This window comes from Microtus pennsylvanicus, chromosome 3, assembly GCF_037038515.1.
Source record: "Microtus pennsylvanicus isolate mMicPen1 chromosome 3, mMicPen1.hap1, whole genome shotgun sequence".
In the NCBI taxonomy this organism is placed as follows: Eukaryota; Metazoa; Chordata; class Mammalia; order Rodentia; family Cricetidae; genus Microtus; species Microtus pennsylvanicus.
Genome location: NC_134581.1, coordinates 101199705 through 101217409, shown reverse-complemented (window position 1 = coordinate 101217409; position 17705 = coordinate 101199705). Strand labels below are relative to the sequence as shown.

General features: G+C 39.4%; 2 protein-coding genes across 2 annotated transcripts in view; one reads left to right on the top strand and one right to left on the bottom strand.

The window, feature by feature from the left end:
* Naalad2 (N-acetylated alpha-linked acidic dipeptidase 2) overlaps positions 1-2478 on the bottom strand; it is a 47099-nt gene extending 44621 nt beyond the window's left edge. The window contains exons 1-2 of the mRNA XM_075967995.1: positions 2080-2478; positions 1122-1233 (exon numbers count right to left, since the gene is read on the bottom strand). Coding sequence (XP_075824110.1) covers positions 1122-1233; positions 2080-2161 — 194 coding nt within the window. The 5' untranslated portion in view covers positions 2162-2478. The remainder of the gene's footprint in view (positions 1-1121; positions 1234-2079) is intronic.
* Positions 2479-14780: 12302 nt separating this feature from the next.
* Positions 14781-16067, top strand: Ubtfl1 (upstream binding transcription factor like 1). The gene has a single exon (XM_075967645.1). The coding sequence runs from the start codon at positions 14781-14783 to the stop codon at positions 16065-16067; it is 1287 nt and encodes a 428-aa protein (XP_075823760.1).
* Positions 16068-17705: the final 1638 nt, after the last annotated feature.

Below are 17705 nucleotides of genomic sequence, written 5' to 3'. Positions count from 1 at the left end.
ACCCTCTCCCACCTGCCGACTATGACTGAACCATGAAGACTCAATTATCAAGCTCTGTGAAGCTTTCTCTCTCTAGTTAAGCCATTAAGTGAAAACTGCAGGCTATAGATGTTTAATATGTCAAATATTTCTTTTACAAAGTACAAATGAGGTTAGACTAGCTATTTTACAACTAGAGAGAAATACATGGAGCCTAGGTATATTTGATTTCTACTTTACATCCTTTTGTTGGTTATGGGTTGTTTGTTTTCTTTTGTTTTCAACTTGACAACCTAGAGTCTTCTAGAACAGGGAATTTCAATTGAGGAATTGCCTTCTTCAGACTGGCCTTTTAGGCACGTCTGTGGGGCATTTTCTTGATTAATGATTGTTTTGCGAGGACCCAGCCACTGTGGGCAGTGCCATCCCTGCGCAGGCAGTCCTGGAATCAATAAAAAAGCTAACTGAGCAAGCCAGAAGAAACAAGCCAGTAAACAGTTACAAAACTGCAAGGTTTTGAACTGTGTAGTTTATGTAAATTATAATCCAACAAAGCTGATTTGTTTGTAGCACTCTTTTTGAAGGAGTCTGAGAACAAAAACGTGTTATAGAAACTGCCTTGCAAAAGAAGTTGAAAAGTTTACACTGTCCTTACTGTTTCCATTTTGTTCAGTGATTGAGAAAAAGAAAAGAAAAGAAAAAAAATTTTGCAAAATAAGAAAACCACAGTCAGAAAGGCTGATCTCCTTTCTAAGTCACCCGGCTGCCAGTGTCCTAACTCTTCTTAACAGAATGCAGTAAAGAAAGGGTGCTGGGAGAAAGGAAGACATAAGATTCTTCTGATTCCCATGCACAAGCAACAAAAACATCTCACACAGTTGCAGTTCAAGGTTACATGAAGATGAAAGGTCTCTAAATACACCAATCAGACCCTTTCCTGCGGGATGAAGTTATGAGTGAGAAACGGCACCTCTGTAACAAGCATGGATTTCATCCTTAGTGGTTTAGACACATTTTTTAAAAAATCAGTGAATTGATGAACAATGTATAATTTCACATATAAATAAAGGCGGGCCAAGTTTAAATTCATCTGTTCATGCAACAAACACTATTTCTATGATAAGAATGCAACACAAACTTACCGGAGAAAAGATCTAATGTTTTCAGCCTTCATTTCCGATAACAGTGTCCACTGCAGCCTCTGATGAGAACCAGCTGAAGTAGATGTTTCTTTCAGAGGTTTAATAAGCCAGCCTGGGGGTAGAGTGAAATCACAGATACACACTCTACACACAGAAATACACAGACACTCATAAAGATGCAGAACAAGCATACTGGTTGCTTCTGACAACCAGAAACCAAATAAAGTAAAAACAAACAAACAACAACAACTGTTTGGATGCTCACCCTCCTAGACCTGGATGGAGCGGGGAGGACCTTGTACTGCCCACAGGGCAGGGAATCCTGACTGCTCTTTGGACTGCAGAGGGAGGGGGAGGGGAGTGGGGTGTGGGGAGTGGGGGGAGGGGAGGGAAAAGGGAGGCGGGGAGGAGGCAGAAATTTTTAATAAAAAACAAACAAACAAAAAACCAAGGTGAGACCTAACCAACAGATCACTGTGCACTTTTGGGGGGAAACATGCTAATTGCAGAAAGCTATTAAAATTATCATAGGCATGTAACTCTCAGTTGGTTAGCACAGGTTCACTTCAGGAACTGTTCTTTTTCTTCCCTTGTACTATGAATATATGAGGCATAACCTTTCAGGCTCTCTCAGGAAATCTAGTTCATAAACAGTCCCTGACACTCAAGAACCACTGCAAAAACATCCAGGTAAAAAATTATTCCAATTCATAATTATTTAGAAATAGGCATCTTTTTCCCAGCCACATAGATAGTAGCAACAGGTGTTTTCTTCCCAGCAGCCCACAGCTGTGGTCTGAACTCAATAAAAACCTAAATATTGAATTCCGACTGAAATGCATTGTATTTGCTCTCTACTTTTGCTGTATTCTTTTGGAAACTCCACAGAGCACGCCCTAAGCCACTCTGGGCTTTTCCTCCCTCCAGTGAGATCTCTTCACCAGACTTTTACACTTACCCATAGTAAAGCCGGCGAGAAAGGACGCCAGCGCTACAGCAATGCAAATCCCCAGACCTCTGAGCTGCCGAGGCCTCACCATGCCGTCCTGGGCCCGGGAGCGCAGTGGACTGCAACAGCAGGCCGGGGGGCTGCAGGTGGAAAGCGAGGGTGAACAGGAGACTTTGCAACGACCCAGAGACTAAAAGAAACTCTGCATCATGGCGCCTGCTCAGTCTGCCCGCAGTGGAAGGCAGGCCAGCGGGAGGAGCTGCTACATAGAGCTCTGATTATTTACTGAAGAGACCAACCAGAGCCTTTTGTCAACTGCATCCCAAGAAGGACGTTTTCATTGAAAAATCTCACTGATGGGTTCCTTCCTCAGCTTTCATATTCTTCCAATTGCTATTTGAACACACTGAGGCTCCGTACGTCCTGGGCTTCTTCTGTAACAAGCCGGAGCCTCAACCCTGTAACATCAAATCCCAGAGACTGAGACCTAATCCCTCCCACACCTACCCACAACAGGCACATCTGAACAGGCCTCTACATTTCTGCATTTCTATAGCAGAGGTTTTAACATACCCTGTTGGAACTACGTGGCTGCATAGCTGCAGGTGAACAAAATTCACCATTACAAGGGCCATGCACAGTAAGTTCTAAATGTCATTTCTGTCCTCATCCTTCAGTTAAACTTGAAAAGTATTTCCCTTTAACCATGTTAACAAAGTTTACAACACAGCTGGATTTGCATCCATCTCCCCTAAATGGAACATCTAACAAGTCATTCTAGCCAAATCAAAATTCCCTAGGGACGATGAAGGCGGTAACGTCTTCCATGTGCCCAGCAGTTCTCCACGTCCTGGGTAGTCCTAATGGCTTTGGGTAACACACCTTACTACCAGCAAGTTGCTGGAAGCTCCTAATGTCTTTGTTTTTCTTGGGTGTCATTACTGACTGCTGTATCAAATGGCTTTTCTTTTGTAACTTTGCAAAAGCTTTAAAAGCTGGCTTTAAATAAAATACATTTGTTTTGTTTATTTTTTATTTAGGAGTCTCCCAGTCTGGCCTTGAACTTGCTATGTAGACCGGCAAAGGCAGGCAAAGGCAATCTTGAACTCCCGAGGAGTATGCCCCCATGATGGGAATGGAATCGTCTTACAAGCTAGATGTGGCGTCTACCAACTGTGCCACATCCCCTGCCCTGACAACTTCTAACCGTTTGTAATCTTTTAAAGACCCTAATAACATCAGCTCCTTCAATAGCGGCTCTTTGGACTGTCCAAACCCGTGTCTCTGTCATTCTCATTTTAGAAATAAACACTTTTTCAAATATATTTTCATATCAAAATTAATCCCCCTACATGTATGGATACATAGGAAATTAGAATAAAATTATTTCACAGGTGCAACAGACTATGAAGAAGATACACTCCCCAAATACAACATAAATGATTCCACAATCTATTATGTAAATAATGTAAGAATTTTGCTTTGTTCATTTGTTTTTTTATCTTTTCAAGAAAGGCTTTCTCTGTCCTATTCGTACTCTATAAATTAGGCTGGCCTTGAACTCAGAGATCTCCCTGAGTTTGCCTCCTGAATGCCGGGATTAAAGGCGTGCAGTACCATACGGGCTTTAAAAAACTATCTAGTGTCTAACAGCTGGGACAAAAATCACCTCCGTTCACAAACAGTATGAAATGTTACTTGTATGCCACATAAACATTTTGGTGTAGCAACAATAATAAAAAACCCAGAGTCAGATCTTGGTGTTCAACCCCAAAAATGGAAAAGCAAAGCAATCAAGCCTCTAGAGAAATCTAATCACTACCAAAGCTGGGCAACTGCAGACTAAGTAATCTAAACCTCTCCCTCCTTACATTTTATATTCCCTCTAGTGCTGGCATTAAATGTGTGACTCCTTAGGACTGGGATTAAAGGTGTCAGGCACCACACCTGGATTTGTTTCTGAATTGATCTTGTTTAGCCCAGAGTGGCCTTGAACTCGAGAGATCAGTCTGCCTCTGTCTCTCAAATCCTGGGATTAAAGGTGTCAGGCACCACACCTGGATTTGTTTCTGAATTGATCTTGTGTAGCCCAGAGTGGCCTTGAACTCGAGAGATCTGTCTGCCTCTGTCTCTCAAATCCTGGGATTAAAGGTGTAAATCACCACTACCTGATCTCTAGTGGCTTTAGCTTTGCCTCTGGTCTTCAGGCAAGATTTATTTATTAAAATACAAATAACATACCTCTATATTTTGGGAATTGTTTACATAATTTTCTGGTTTCCAGGACTTTGACTTTATCAAAAAAATACACAAAAAATTCAATAAGGTTTATGAGAGAAAAGGTGGAAACTAAAGATTAAAGAAACTAAAATTATTTTTAAATTTTAACTTTTTCCATCCTATCTCAATTTTGACAGCCAATTGAAGTTTGACAAGTAAGAGAAATTGATGCATCATTCAACACTTTGTCCATTTGATTAATCTTCCAAAATTAAAATTAGAATACTGATTCAATGAGCATTTACTCAAGAGCTATTGCATGACACACATTGTACAAACTTTTGAGGATATGATACTTGCCATTACAAGACCTATGATGGACTGATAAGGTAAGTATTGAATAAATTATTCCATATAACAAATTCTAAGAAAAAGCAGAATTACCTCCAATATGACCGCCGTCGATGCCCTATCAGGCGGCATCTGCAGTCTGAGTCCTGAAAATCCATTGTAAAAAGTGGAATTGGCTGGCCCCAGAGTCTTTGGCCTTTGCTGTCTATGGAATCTGTAAGCATTCAGAATTTCTTCTCCATTAAGTGTGTTACAGAAGCTGCTCTTAAGTAACGCTTTGTAATAATTGGCATTGTAACAGATATTTGCATTTTGCAAAGCACATGTAAAAGAACAATATTATTGATCTTTTGCTAATCTTTTCCTAAAATTTTCCTTTAAAGATAAGTTTGTCAGCACTTGGGAGGCAGAGGCAGGTGGATCTCTGTGAGTTCGAGACCAGCCTGGTCTACAAGAGCTAGTTCCAGGACAGGCTCCAAAACCACAGAGAAACCCTGTCTCGAAAAACCAAAAAAAAAAAAAAAAAAAAAAAGATAAGTTTGTGTAAAAGAAACATTTTCTCTGGAAACCAATCTCTCCATAAAACTATTTGATCTAATTATGCAGTGAGCCTCTAAAATAAACTGTTTTCCATTCAAGTTGAAGACTCTTATACAAATACTTTTCTTTCTCTTCTCACATCTTAGAAGCATCCTTATAACTCTAAAATCAAGCCACTTCAACTGATTCATGGCTAATCTTTTGAAAAATGGTGAAATAGAGCTAGGTATTGTGGTACACGCTTCTAATTCCAAAACTCAAGAGGCTGAGGAGGAGATTCACCTCAAAACATCTGAAAACATCCTGGACTAGGTAATGAATTTCAAGCTAGACTGAAATACATAGGCCCTATTTGTTAAAACAAAAACAATCAAACCCAATGTGAAATGGATACAAATAAAGCAATATATTATAAATATCTTAATAATATTTTAATATTTAAATGTTAAAAGAGGTTTAGTGACTAGATATTTGTCATATCAACATTCTAAACAATGGTTATATCAAAAATTCTATCCTTTAAAGATTTATCTTTATTCTAGATAAATTCCAGATAAAATATTCTTTATAAATATAAGCATTAAGTCATTAGTGATGCCACAAGGTAACTATAGAAATGTCACTACTTCAGAAATGGTCGTAGGCTACATGATATTGTCATCAAGGCAGCAATGCTTACTTTCCAGAAAGAAAACATTGAGTATCTTGAGTACTGCGATTCATGAAAAGAGAGGCATTCCAGGTGAGCATTTCTAAGATTCTGGGCACAATTTTTCTTACAAATATAAACTTAGATATTATAGTGTTAGCTGATCAAAATACAGAAATCTGTTGGACAGATGAGAGATAAAGGTAGTGAGGAAAGGCTAGCAAAGGGGAGGAGAAATTTGGAGAAAAAGCAGAAACCATGGTTTTCTTCTGATGTCACAATTACTCTACTCAACAATAAATGTAGAAATTAGGGAGCAGCCACCTATTGCCAGTGGAGTTGAAGGACCTCTGCCTCATGGCTCCTGTCAAGCAGACATTCCAGATAGAAACAGAATACTGGTAAGTTACATACATTGGTCTTTAACCCAGATTTTCCTACCTCTCTTACTTTTCCATTGTTCCTCTCTTATTAACATAAACATTCAGCCTGTTACCCATGACACTTTGCCAGCTTTAAGCATCTGGTGTCTTTTCTTTCTGTGTTCTCAACTTTTCGTCAGTAATCTTTGTGATTCAATGCCTCTCCATCCTCTCCAACCATCTCTTTTCCTGATATCTATTTTCATTTAATGATCTCTTTCCCGGAAAGCTAGCTAACCAGCCATTTTCTCTTCCTGCCATCCTTCTGCAGAGGTCAGAAGTGAAAAAGACTTGGTCTGCTGCCTTGTTCTGCTCTGCACTGCCCTTTGAAGTCCCTTTTGCACCTTTGCTTCATGTTTGCATCCTTCCTTCTAGATGAGCACCCACTACCCTTTATGCTGGTGGTAACAGCTGTTCTTTAAATTTTGAGTTGACAGAGGTTTTTGTCCCACCATTAAGACCATTGTCCCACAGCACTTTCTCTCCCTCTCCTTTTCTTTTTTCAAAGCAAGAACTCTAAATCTAATCCATTTTTTAAAATTTTTTTTCCTGTCCATTATCCCTAGTAACTTGTAAACAACACTCTAAACAAAGACAAACATCCATAATCCATTTTGTGGGAATGTGGGCATAGTTTTCTAGGCTACTTCCTGCTGATTGGGGCATAGATAATCTTATAGGGACTAAAAAAATTTAGGATCATGGTCAAGTCCTAATTGGAATATTCTATGAGACTTGATCATCTCAGCCAGCACTCTTGAAACTGTTCTAGATGTAGGATTCAGAGGAAACCAACAGAGACCCTCTGAAATGTTGGATCATCTGGACCATTTGCTCCTACCAGAGATTTCTTAGAGGGTCTTCCTTGATCAAACCTGATTTTTCTTAACTCAGAATGAATCCACAGCCTCTCATTTCCTGTGGAAACGAAAGCAAAACCTCTTCTCCAAAGTAACATATCTTTTGACTTACATTTTGAAGTCAAGGCATTGATTAATCCAGCACCATTTATAATCAAATGTCTTTTATCAGCTGCTGGTCCTCCCTCAGCAGTCAAACAATTCAAAGACAACACAGTAACATACAGTATTCAGATTCTCTGTATATTTTCCATCTTTATGTATCTTTATTTTAAACCCTGTTTCTTTTCTTTTATTTATTTATTTGAGACAGTTTTTTTTTCTGTGTATTTTTGGCTATTATGAAACTCACTCATCCTTGACTTCACAAAGATCTGCCTGCCTCTTCCTCCCAAGGGCTGGGATTAAAGGTGTGTGCCACCACACTCAACTACTGTTTTTTAAGGACTTTATCCTTTTCCTTTTCTTTCACAAGTGTACATATCTTTTTAAACACACTGTAAACCATTTAGGAGATTTTTTCATCTGAATCTATCTTTACTGTATATCTCTCTTTTTCTGACCACATGAATCTTTAATTTGCTAAATAATATGGCTAAGATTAAAGCTGTGGCTTTGATGGCCATTTGATCTATCCCATTCCTTAGCTTTCTGAGAGTCTAGCCTCATGGTGGAGGTACTGACAGAAGCCATGTTTATTGCCACAACTCTATGGAGTTTTAAGGTCCCTGCCACCACCAAGAAGTATGCTGTCGGCTATTCATAAACACCATTTAAGTGTTTGGTGGCAGGGCCTCTTAAAAGAGCTCCAAGGTTTTTGTAGCTAAAGCTGAGTAAGGAAGCCTTTCTTAAATAAGATGCACTTGCCTCTAGCAAACAGAGCCCATCCAAGAAAATGCTGATACCAAAAAGCTGTGCTTGACTCTGTTCTTTTGTGTCTAGAATTGTTTCCCAATTTTTTATGTGGTTATAGTTGTCCACATTGGTGCCATTCTGTTGACAGAGATTTCTCTCCTGCCCAGTCCTGCAGCTGTTCAGTTCCAAAGAAACACACAGAGACCTACATTAATTATACTCAGGTTGGCCTATACGATTAGGCTTTCTTATTAACTAATTCTTACATCTTACATTAACTCATAATTCTTGTCTGTGTTAGCCATGTGGCTTGGTACCTTTATCAGTCAGGCATTCTCATCTTTACAGGGAACAAGACCATTGCCCTACAACAATTTTGCATTCACCTCATCTTTGGCCTCAGGGTTCATATTACTTCTCAGTTTCTTTCACATCTCACAGCCCGACCTTCAGAAGGCTGTAATGATTCCACAGTCCAAACACAGCTGCTTCCCACCTTCACCAGCTTTCTTCTCACTACTGTTTTGAAGAAATAGATTTTTGACTTAACAAAATTCTTTCTAAAGCTTCCTAAAGTCAGAGCATTCCAAAGCCTCCCTTTAAACTTAAAAGAAGAAAAGAATCCAGACTTGTAACAGTGGACAACAAAGTCCACATGAACTAGTTTTAAACTTCACCTCCCTTCATGGGTAAACTTCATCAAGGAGATAAATGTAAGACCAACACATGAAGACTAGGCAACCCCATGTCAACAGATCATTAGCATCACAAAGAAGACAGTAAAGGTCCAGTGCTGCCATACTTTCCTGTGATGGTATCAGTGTGCATATCTTCAGGTGAAGGAGACAGTGTGGCTTGGTAAATGGCTAGCCTACAGCTTTCTTTAGCAGATTTTTCCAGGGATCCTGCAACAAAAGCCAAAATACAAAGAGAGAGTAACTAATAATTTTATAATTATTAAATTACAGAGATGGAGATGACTGTTGGAAAAGTTTAATAATTTTGTGCTTTATTCCATTGAATTAAAAAAGTCTTTATTAAATAGTTACTCTTCATGACCAACTTGACTAGCTGAGAATAGGCTATCTCATTTAATAAGATTATAAACCTTGTTTTCCTAGACACAATCATCCCCTATTTTCTTAAATTGCATTGTCAATAATAGGATTCAGTGTTAATTCTATGCATAAGTCATAAACTTAAGGAAGGCTTCTGGAGACCTGCTAGTCCTTTTCAGTATGTACTATCTACTGTGAAGAATTCCTTTTTCTCAAAACTGGACAAGTTTGTCTAACAGCAAATGCATAAAGAAACTTTTCTGATGATTAGATGATAAAGTTATAACAGACTCTCTGTGTGACCTTGAAAAGTAGATGACGGCTAAGGGAAGGAAGCAACAAAGCATAGAGGGATCATGGTGGAGTCCAAAAAACTAGGGTGTAGCTTATTCTATCAATGCTTTCTGACCTTTACACAGATCAAATCTGTGTGCTCAACTATGTTCATAGCAGCTTTGTTTGTCATAGCCAGAACCTGGAAACAACCTAAATTCTCCTCAACCAAAGAATGGATAAGGAAAATGTTGTACATTTATACAATGGAGTCCTATGCAGCAGAAAAAAATAATGACTTCTTGAATTTTGCAGGAAAATGGATGGAGCTAAAAAACATTTATTTTGAGTGAGGTAACCCAGACACAGAAAGACAATTATCACATGTACTCACTCATAGGTAGTTTTTAACAATAAGGAAAAGAAAACCAGCCTACAAACCACAATCCCAAAGAACTTAGACAACAATGAGGACACTAAGAGAGACTTACATAGATCTAATCTACATAGAAGTAGAAAGTAGAAAAAGACATGATCTCCTGAGTAAATTGGGAGCATGGGGACCTCGGGGAAGGATTGAATGGGGAAGAAGAGAGGCAGGGAGGGGAGCAGAGAAAAATGTAGAGATCAATAAATACAAATAAAAAAATCTATCAAGGAAAATAAAAGGATCAAATCTGTTCCAAGGTAATCTATCATAGACTCCAAAACACATAATCTATCTTCAACAAAATTAAATACATCTATATTTTTTAAAAAATTATTGTATACTAATTATAGAACACTGTGTGTCTTTGTGATATTTGAAATCATGGATTAGTCAGGGTTCTTAAAGACACAGAACTGATTAAATGACTGTACAGTTAGCAGGGAGCTTATTAGGCTGTGTTATAAGATGTGGCCTGAGTACTCCGACAATGACTGTCTCACAACCAGAAGGCTGAGTATCCAGTAGTTATTCAGACCATGAGGCTGATGTCTTTGCAGTCCAAAATATGGCCCTGGAGTCCAGGAGGATTCCTGCAAAATTGCTTGTCTTCAGTCTATGTGGGAATCCTGATGAAGTTAGATTTAATATTGGCCACAATAATGAGATAGACAAAATTCCCAGCATAAGTGAAGGTAAGTAAACAAAAAAGCAAAGTTTTTTTTTGTTGTTTTTGTTTTTGTCCTTTAATGTGGGCAGCCAACAGAAGGTGTGGCTCAGATTTAGAGTGAATCTTTCTCTTTTAAATTATCTGATTGAGAAATTTTCTTTTTCTTTTTTCTTTCTTTCTTCCTTCCTTCTTTCCTTCCTTCCTTCCTCTCTCTCTCTTTCTTTTCTTTTTCTTTTCTTTTTGAGATAGGGTTTTGTAGTAAGGAGCGGCGGGCTGTGTCCTGCCACACAGCTAGCTTTACACCCGAAATAATTATATGGAAACTGTATTCTTTTAAACACTGCCTGGCCCGTTATCTGTAGCCTCTTATTGGCAAATTCTCACATCTTGCTGTAACCCATATTTATTAATATGTGTAGTACCACGAGGTGGTGGCTTACCAGAAAGGATCTTAACCTGCGTCCATCTTGGAGAGGAGAGCTATAGCATCTGACCCACTTCCCTTCTTCCCAGCATTCTGTTCTGTCTACTCCACCCACCTATGTTCTGACCTATCAGGTTAAACAGTTCTTTATTAATTAACCAACAAAAGCAACAAATAGATAGAAGACCCACCTACATCATGGTTTCCCAGTTGTTATGAAGCCTGTCCTAGAACTTGCTCTAAGACCAGGAGGGTGAGCTGGGTGGTGGTGGCACGTGTCTTTAATCCCAGCACTCGGGAAGCAGAAGCAGGCTGATCTGTACGAATTCAAGGCCAGTCTTGTTTACAAGAACTAGTTCCAAGACAGGAACCAAAGCTACAGAGAAACCTTGTCTCAGAAAAAAAAAAAAAAAGACAAGGGTGATCTTGAACTCACAGAGCTCACTGCCCCCTGAGTGTTGGGATTAAAAGTGTGTGCCACAGTCACTTGGTGGAGAAGATTTCGAACTTACCCAGGTATGGTGTCATATGCCTTTGATCCCAACACATGGGAGGCAAAGATAGGTAGATCTCTGTGAACTGGAGGTCATCTTGATCTATATAGTAAGCTCTAGGACAGTCAGACCTACAAAATAGAAAGCCCCTGTTTCAGAAAGAGAGCAAGTGAGCAAGTGAGAGAAAGAAAGGGAGTGGGGAAGGGAGAGAGAGATAGAGGAGAGAGACTGAAGGAGTGCTCAGAAGTTTAGATTTTAGATGAACCAAGATTTGCCACCACAATATGTTTCTTTCAATTTATTAACAAGTCATCAGTGAAAGTGTTCGTGATTAAGCCTGATTGGTCCATAGTAGAGCAACAAAATAGCCATGAGGGCTAAAACAACACTCAGGATGTGCATCCAGGTGATTGTGAAAGTTAATTAAAACAGGCTAACTCTTTTTTTTTATTTTATTTTTCGAGACAGAGTTTCTCCATAGCTTTTGGTTCCTGTCCTGGAACTAGCTCTTGTAGACCAGGCTGGCCTCGAACTCACAGAGATCCGCCTGCTGGGATTAAAGGCGTGTGCCATCACCGCCCGGCTGAGGCTAACTCTTTTTTTTTTTTTTTTTTGGTTTCTCGAGACAGGGTTTCTCTGTGATTTTGGAGCCTGTCCTGGAACTAGCTCTTGTAGACCAGGCTGGTCTCAAACTCACAGACATCTGCCTGCCTCTGCCTCCCGAGTGCTGGGATTAAAGGCGTGCACCACCACCGCCCGGCCTCAGGCTAACTCTTAAACACTCCTCCTTAGGGTGGGGCTTTCAGCTCTCTAATATAAAGGCGTCTGAAGAGCAAGATGTGCTTAGTTCAGAGACACTTGGTGGGAGTTACACCGTGGTTGCCTTCGAGAGTCACAACTGCTGTCCAGAGAGTCCAGAAGACACAGCACCCCTGAAGCAAAGGCCAGACTTCCCTGCAAGAGGATCTGGAGGTGAGTTGAAATCCTAAGTACATGACTTTATATTTTTTTCCCTGAGTTCAAAGATTCTCAAATAAATGGATTGGTCATAGTTAACAAGGAGATTGCCATTATTTTCAATTTCACTTGAACTACAGAATTTTAATCTATCATGACTTTAAAATTTAAAATTCATGATATTTTTTCCATTTATGTTCCTTGTGAATTTAAATTTTGAATGTATGATGATATCATATCGTTCTGTTTTTACATGGGATCTAAACTTAGTGTACATTATAGAATTCATAAAATGCTATGTGTATGAAACTTTCCACGGTATAAGAAGCTACAGTGTTGTGTCTCAATATGTTTTAAATCTTTTTTATTTTTATATTTATTTATTTATTTATTATTTATTGGTTTTTCAAGGCAGGGTTTCTCTGTAGCTTTGGAGCCTGTCCTGGAACTAGCTCTTGTAGACCAAGCTGGTCTCGAACTCACAGAGATCCGCCTGCCTCTGCCTCCCAAGTGCTGGGATTAAAGGTGTGCACCACTACCGCCCAGCTTAAAGCTTTTTTTATAAGATAATATTTTATTTGTATATTAGGACACATTTATCTACTAACATATATTTAATGGGCTCCTAGTGGTAGGGACTAGCTCACTAATAGCTTTCGTAGCACAAGTTTTGTTCTATCCCTAGCACTAAGGAAATAAAATAATAACAATAATTGAAATTACTCAGTTTTACTCAGTGCTGCTTGGGAGCTGCAGACAGGAGGAGCCTGTGAGGAAAAAACGCTGTCATTGATAATGTTGATTCTGGCTCAATTTAAGAAGTTAGAGGTAAGTTTTCTACACAGATCCAGCTATTCTTTTTTTTTTTTTTAATTATTTATTTATTATATATACACTTTCCAGGATACAGTGCCAGATCTCATTACAGATGGTTGTGAGCCACCATGTGGTTGCTGGGAATTGAACTCAGGACCTCTGGAAGAGCAGCTAGTGCTTTTAATCTCTGAGCCATCTCTCCAGCTCCCCAGATCCAGCTATTCTTATAATAAGTTTTCTTTGCAGAGAATTTTTAAATGATGGATGGGTCCATCATTTTTACATTGCACTTAAAAATAATTCTCAGTTTTATTCTTTAGTATTCAGAAGTTTACTCTCAAGAGTTCTCCTTCAAGAGAATCAACCTCTCCCAAGGATGAGCCCTTCTGTTGGTAGCCCATCCCGGAGGGGTCAGCCCTGAAACTATATACACGCAAACACAACAAACGGCTTAGCAGACTGCTTAGGTGAGATTCAGAGCACATTTGTGAAAAAATAGTGAGAATATTCAGAGGGATCTAGTGAACTGCATTCCAGAGAAAGGGCAACATTGATGTGAGAACAGCAGCCCTCAGGGCTGTGGCGCTGTGTTCAAGCTCTCGGGTCCAGATATTTTAAAGAATCTTTATGAGCCAGGCAATACTTTTACTGAGGCTTATGCATTTAGAAAGAGTGGCCAAACAAAACTACAAAGGTGGTAATGACGTGCCTCTTTGAAGCCTTGCGTGATGATTAAGCGGAAAGCCCTTACCGTTGAGTGCAGAGTCCTTGAAAACTCTATAAAACCATACTTTATTACAGACTCACGCTCAAACCATGACAAAACCACAGCTGGATGTCTAGGGAGTTCAGTGGCTCATCTCCTGTTTTTTGGCTCATTTGCATGTAAGTGATGGACATTTTGGCTCTGTCCAGAGAGCAGCCACATTTAGGGCACTGGAGTAGGAAAGTTATTTTCTTTCTAGTCATTTAGTCATTTCTTTATTTTGTCTTGTTCTCCCATCCCCACCAGGTGTTTCCTTCCTTCCTTCCTTCCTTCCTTCCTTCCTTCCTTCCTTCCTTCCTTCCTTCATTCATTCCTTCTTTCCTTCCTTCCTTCCTTCCTTCCCTCTCTCTCTCCCTCCCTCCCTCCTTCCTTCCTATCACCATCTAAGCTTCCTCAGCGTGGTGTTCATTTCATTCACTTGTGTTCTTTGAGGATCTCTATATAGCCCTGGTTGCCCTAGAATTTGATATGTACCCCTGAATCTGAATGTACAGAAAACTGTCTCCCTGGTGCTGTGACTAAAGATGCAAAGCACCATGCCCCACTTCCTTCCTTCCTTTTTCAGGGAAGTTCTAGTAATATTTGGAAAAGGAGGCTGCAGAGGATGTAACTGAATTATATATAAGGCAAATAACTTCTCTTTCAAAAGGAGAAACTCAATTTACATTGCTAACAGTAAAATAGGTGTATAGAAGCAACATGTTACAAGTGATACCTGGTGTTTTTGGTAAATTCCAATAATCAAGTCTAATATTCTTTTATTTCTTCTCATAAATACAGATTCCCCAAACTGTGGATCCAGAAACCACCTAAGTTGTGTGTGTGTGTGTGTGTGTGTGTGTGTGTGTGTATGTGACTGAGCAGTTTGAGCTCCTGTTGAGGTGTTCACACTACTAAGAAATTAGTGGGCACAGAACTTAAAGTAGTAATGGCATCGCCTGATAATCGACATCTGTGGTCGAAAAGAGACAATCTGAAGTTACTGGAATGCATGAAGAATATTATCCCCTTGGATGACTCCAGAGGATTCAAAAAAACCCTGGAAGACCTAGACTGGAACAAAGTGGCTTTTGGGCAGTTTTCAGGAGAAATGTGCAGACAGAAGTGGACGAAGATCTCCCATAGTCTGAGGAAGTCCCGCACACTGTCAGAGTTACTGCTGGAAGCCTCAGAACATGTCAAACAATCTCGCAGAAGTAAGGCAATCGAGAAACATCCCGACTTCCCCAAAAGACCCCTGACTGCCTATCTGCGCTTCTACAAGGAGCATCTGGAGAAATACTCTCAGATGTATCCCAAGTACAACAACCGACAGCTGACCAAAATCCTGGCTGAGAAATACAAGCAGCTGCCACAGGAGATCAAGGACAGATATATTCAGGAGTTCCAGAAGGAGAAACAAGAATTTCCGGAAAAACTGGCTAAATTCAAGGAAACTCACCCTGGTATAGAGCATTATAAGAAATATAGAGTGCCCAAGAGCCACCAAACTAAAGTCCCTAAGAAATCACAAGGAGATATGAAAAACCTAAAGTCTCCTCTAGAAATAGAATTTCCCAAAACATTTTCTACAGTGATAAAATTTCAGGGAGAACCCAAGAAACCCCCTATAAATGCATATCACAAATTTCACCAAGATTCATGGTCAAGTACGGGGCTGCAGCATCTACCCTTAAGGGAACGTTGGGTTGAGATTAGCAGACGGTGGCATCAAGTCCCAGGGAGCCTGAGAGAGCATTATAACTGTCAGGTCAAAGAGTTACAGAAACAGTACTGGGTGGAGATGGACCTCTGGCTCAAGGGATTGTCTCCCGAGGAAGCCACCGCATATCGAGAGGCAAAAGCCACTTGTGGTAAGAGAAAGAACTTGGCCATGTCTGGAGGCAGAAGCCCCAAATTTGGACAAACAGAGCAGCAGTCCACCTCAGCAACGGAGGAGCTCCAATCCAGTTCTGGAGAAATGCAAGGGCTGCTGCTTCCTGAAACAGATTCCTCAGAGACTATTCAGGGCTATGATGGTGGCTCCCAGGCAGGCGGGCAGAATATGATGGAAAATGGCAAAGAGGAAGACCCCATCGGCTCCTCAGACTCTTGTAGCTGCTCCTCGGACTCCTCTAGCAGCTCCTCGGACTCTTCTAGCAGCTCCTCGGACTCCTCTAGCAGCTCCTTGGACTCCGCTAGCAGTGAAGATGAAGATGATGGGCACGTTCCTTAGTGGACTTCTCAGATTTAGACTTCATTTTAGTCACTTTCCTACCCTAAATCATAGTTTAAAAGCCAGGGCATCCCGGACAGAGAGGGACTGGTCTTCTCTGTGCTTTTGTACTTCCTTACTTTTTTTTTTTTTATTCTGCATCCTTCCTTTACTTACTAAATACAAACTAAATACAAAGGAATACAGTTTGGGGAGAAGGGAGTTTGCCACAGTATTGTCTTCATCAGGTTCATAGGTTTAGAAAGATCCTGAGACAGCGCACAAAAGTTATTTACATTTTATTCAAACAAAGAACAGCCAGTTTTACAAAGTTAGGCACCGTGTAGACAAGTGGTATCAGTTAATTCTAGGAAGGGCCTTTTAGTCCTTGCTGTTTCAAACAGCGAATCTCACGTTTGATATTCAGGATAAGTAGACACATGAACAGATAGATACAGATAAATATTCTATTCTCTGACCTTATTTGATGTCTTTAATACACTCATCAGCACCACACAACTGATTATTTTCTTAGTGGCATTTTAAATATATTTAATGTTACTTTTTTATCATTTTGCTTCTGAATAGTCTAAGCTGTTTTCATAAATATTAGCTTTATAGTATTTGTTTAAAACCTTTGAGATTTTAATATTTGTACATAAAATTCATTTTATTTATTTTAGCTCCCACATAGATTGTAAAACTTTTACATATTAATAAAGTACTAGGATTTTTTATAAATATTTACAGCATATAATGTTTAAATCCAGTTAAATAAATGTATCAGTTCAAATATTTATCATTTACTTAAGGTGAAATTTGCCAAAATAGTTTTTTTTTAATTTACAGTGTATTGTCATTATTATCTTAATGAATCATTGTTTATGTGGTCTCCCAAAAAATTATTTGGGTGCGTATTTTGCAACATTTACAATTTTGTACCCCTCTCTGATTTGCTTATGCTTCTAAACATGTTGTGATAAATTTGTGTCTTTTTAAAAATTTTCAGCTGAAACTTACAAGATTTGCTGCTGTGTAACTGTGTTGATATATGAATTTGAATTAAGTTGTAACATGTTGCCAGAAGTGAATATCTACATATACAACTAAATAATTTTAATGAATGATGTTTATTAATTTTGTCCTATCTTTAATCATGTAGTGATGGTATTTTCTACAGTGTAACCCTCAGACTTCTCTAGACCTGCACGGAGAGTACTGTTGCTACTTCTACTTTAGGGCCACAAAAGTGGTCTATTTAGTCATCACCTTTTATTTTGATTGATCTTGCATCCCCACTCTGGGAAATTAAAAGTCCTGAAATCCAAAGTGGAGAGATGAAAAGTATATGGGGTCCATTCAACCATTTGTAGCAGACATTCCTATAAAATATGGAGACAAGATTTTGTTGTCTCAAATGGAAGTTACTATCTCTTAATAGAATTAAGGTACCTATAGTCCTAAGATTGGAAAAACATAAAAATGGTTTAAGAGTTTTGTAGATTTGGTTTAGGATATCCAAATTTATAGGAATGGCCACTGATCATGCACAACTCAGATGCATGGTACTCTCACCCTCAGTCCCCAGCAAGGCCCGGAAAGCAAATATGAGCATCCCCGGCTCCTTTGGAGCAGGCGTTTGAGGAGGACACAATGACA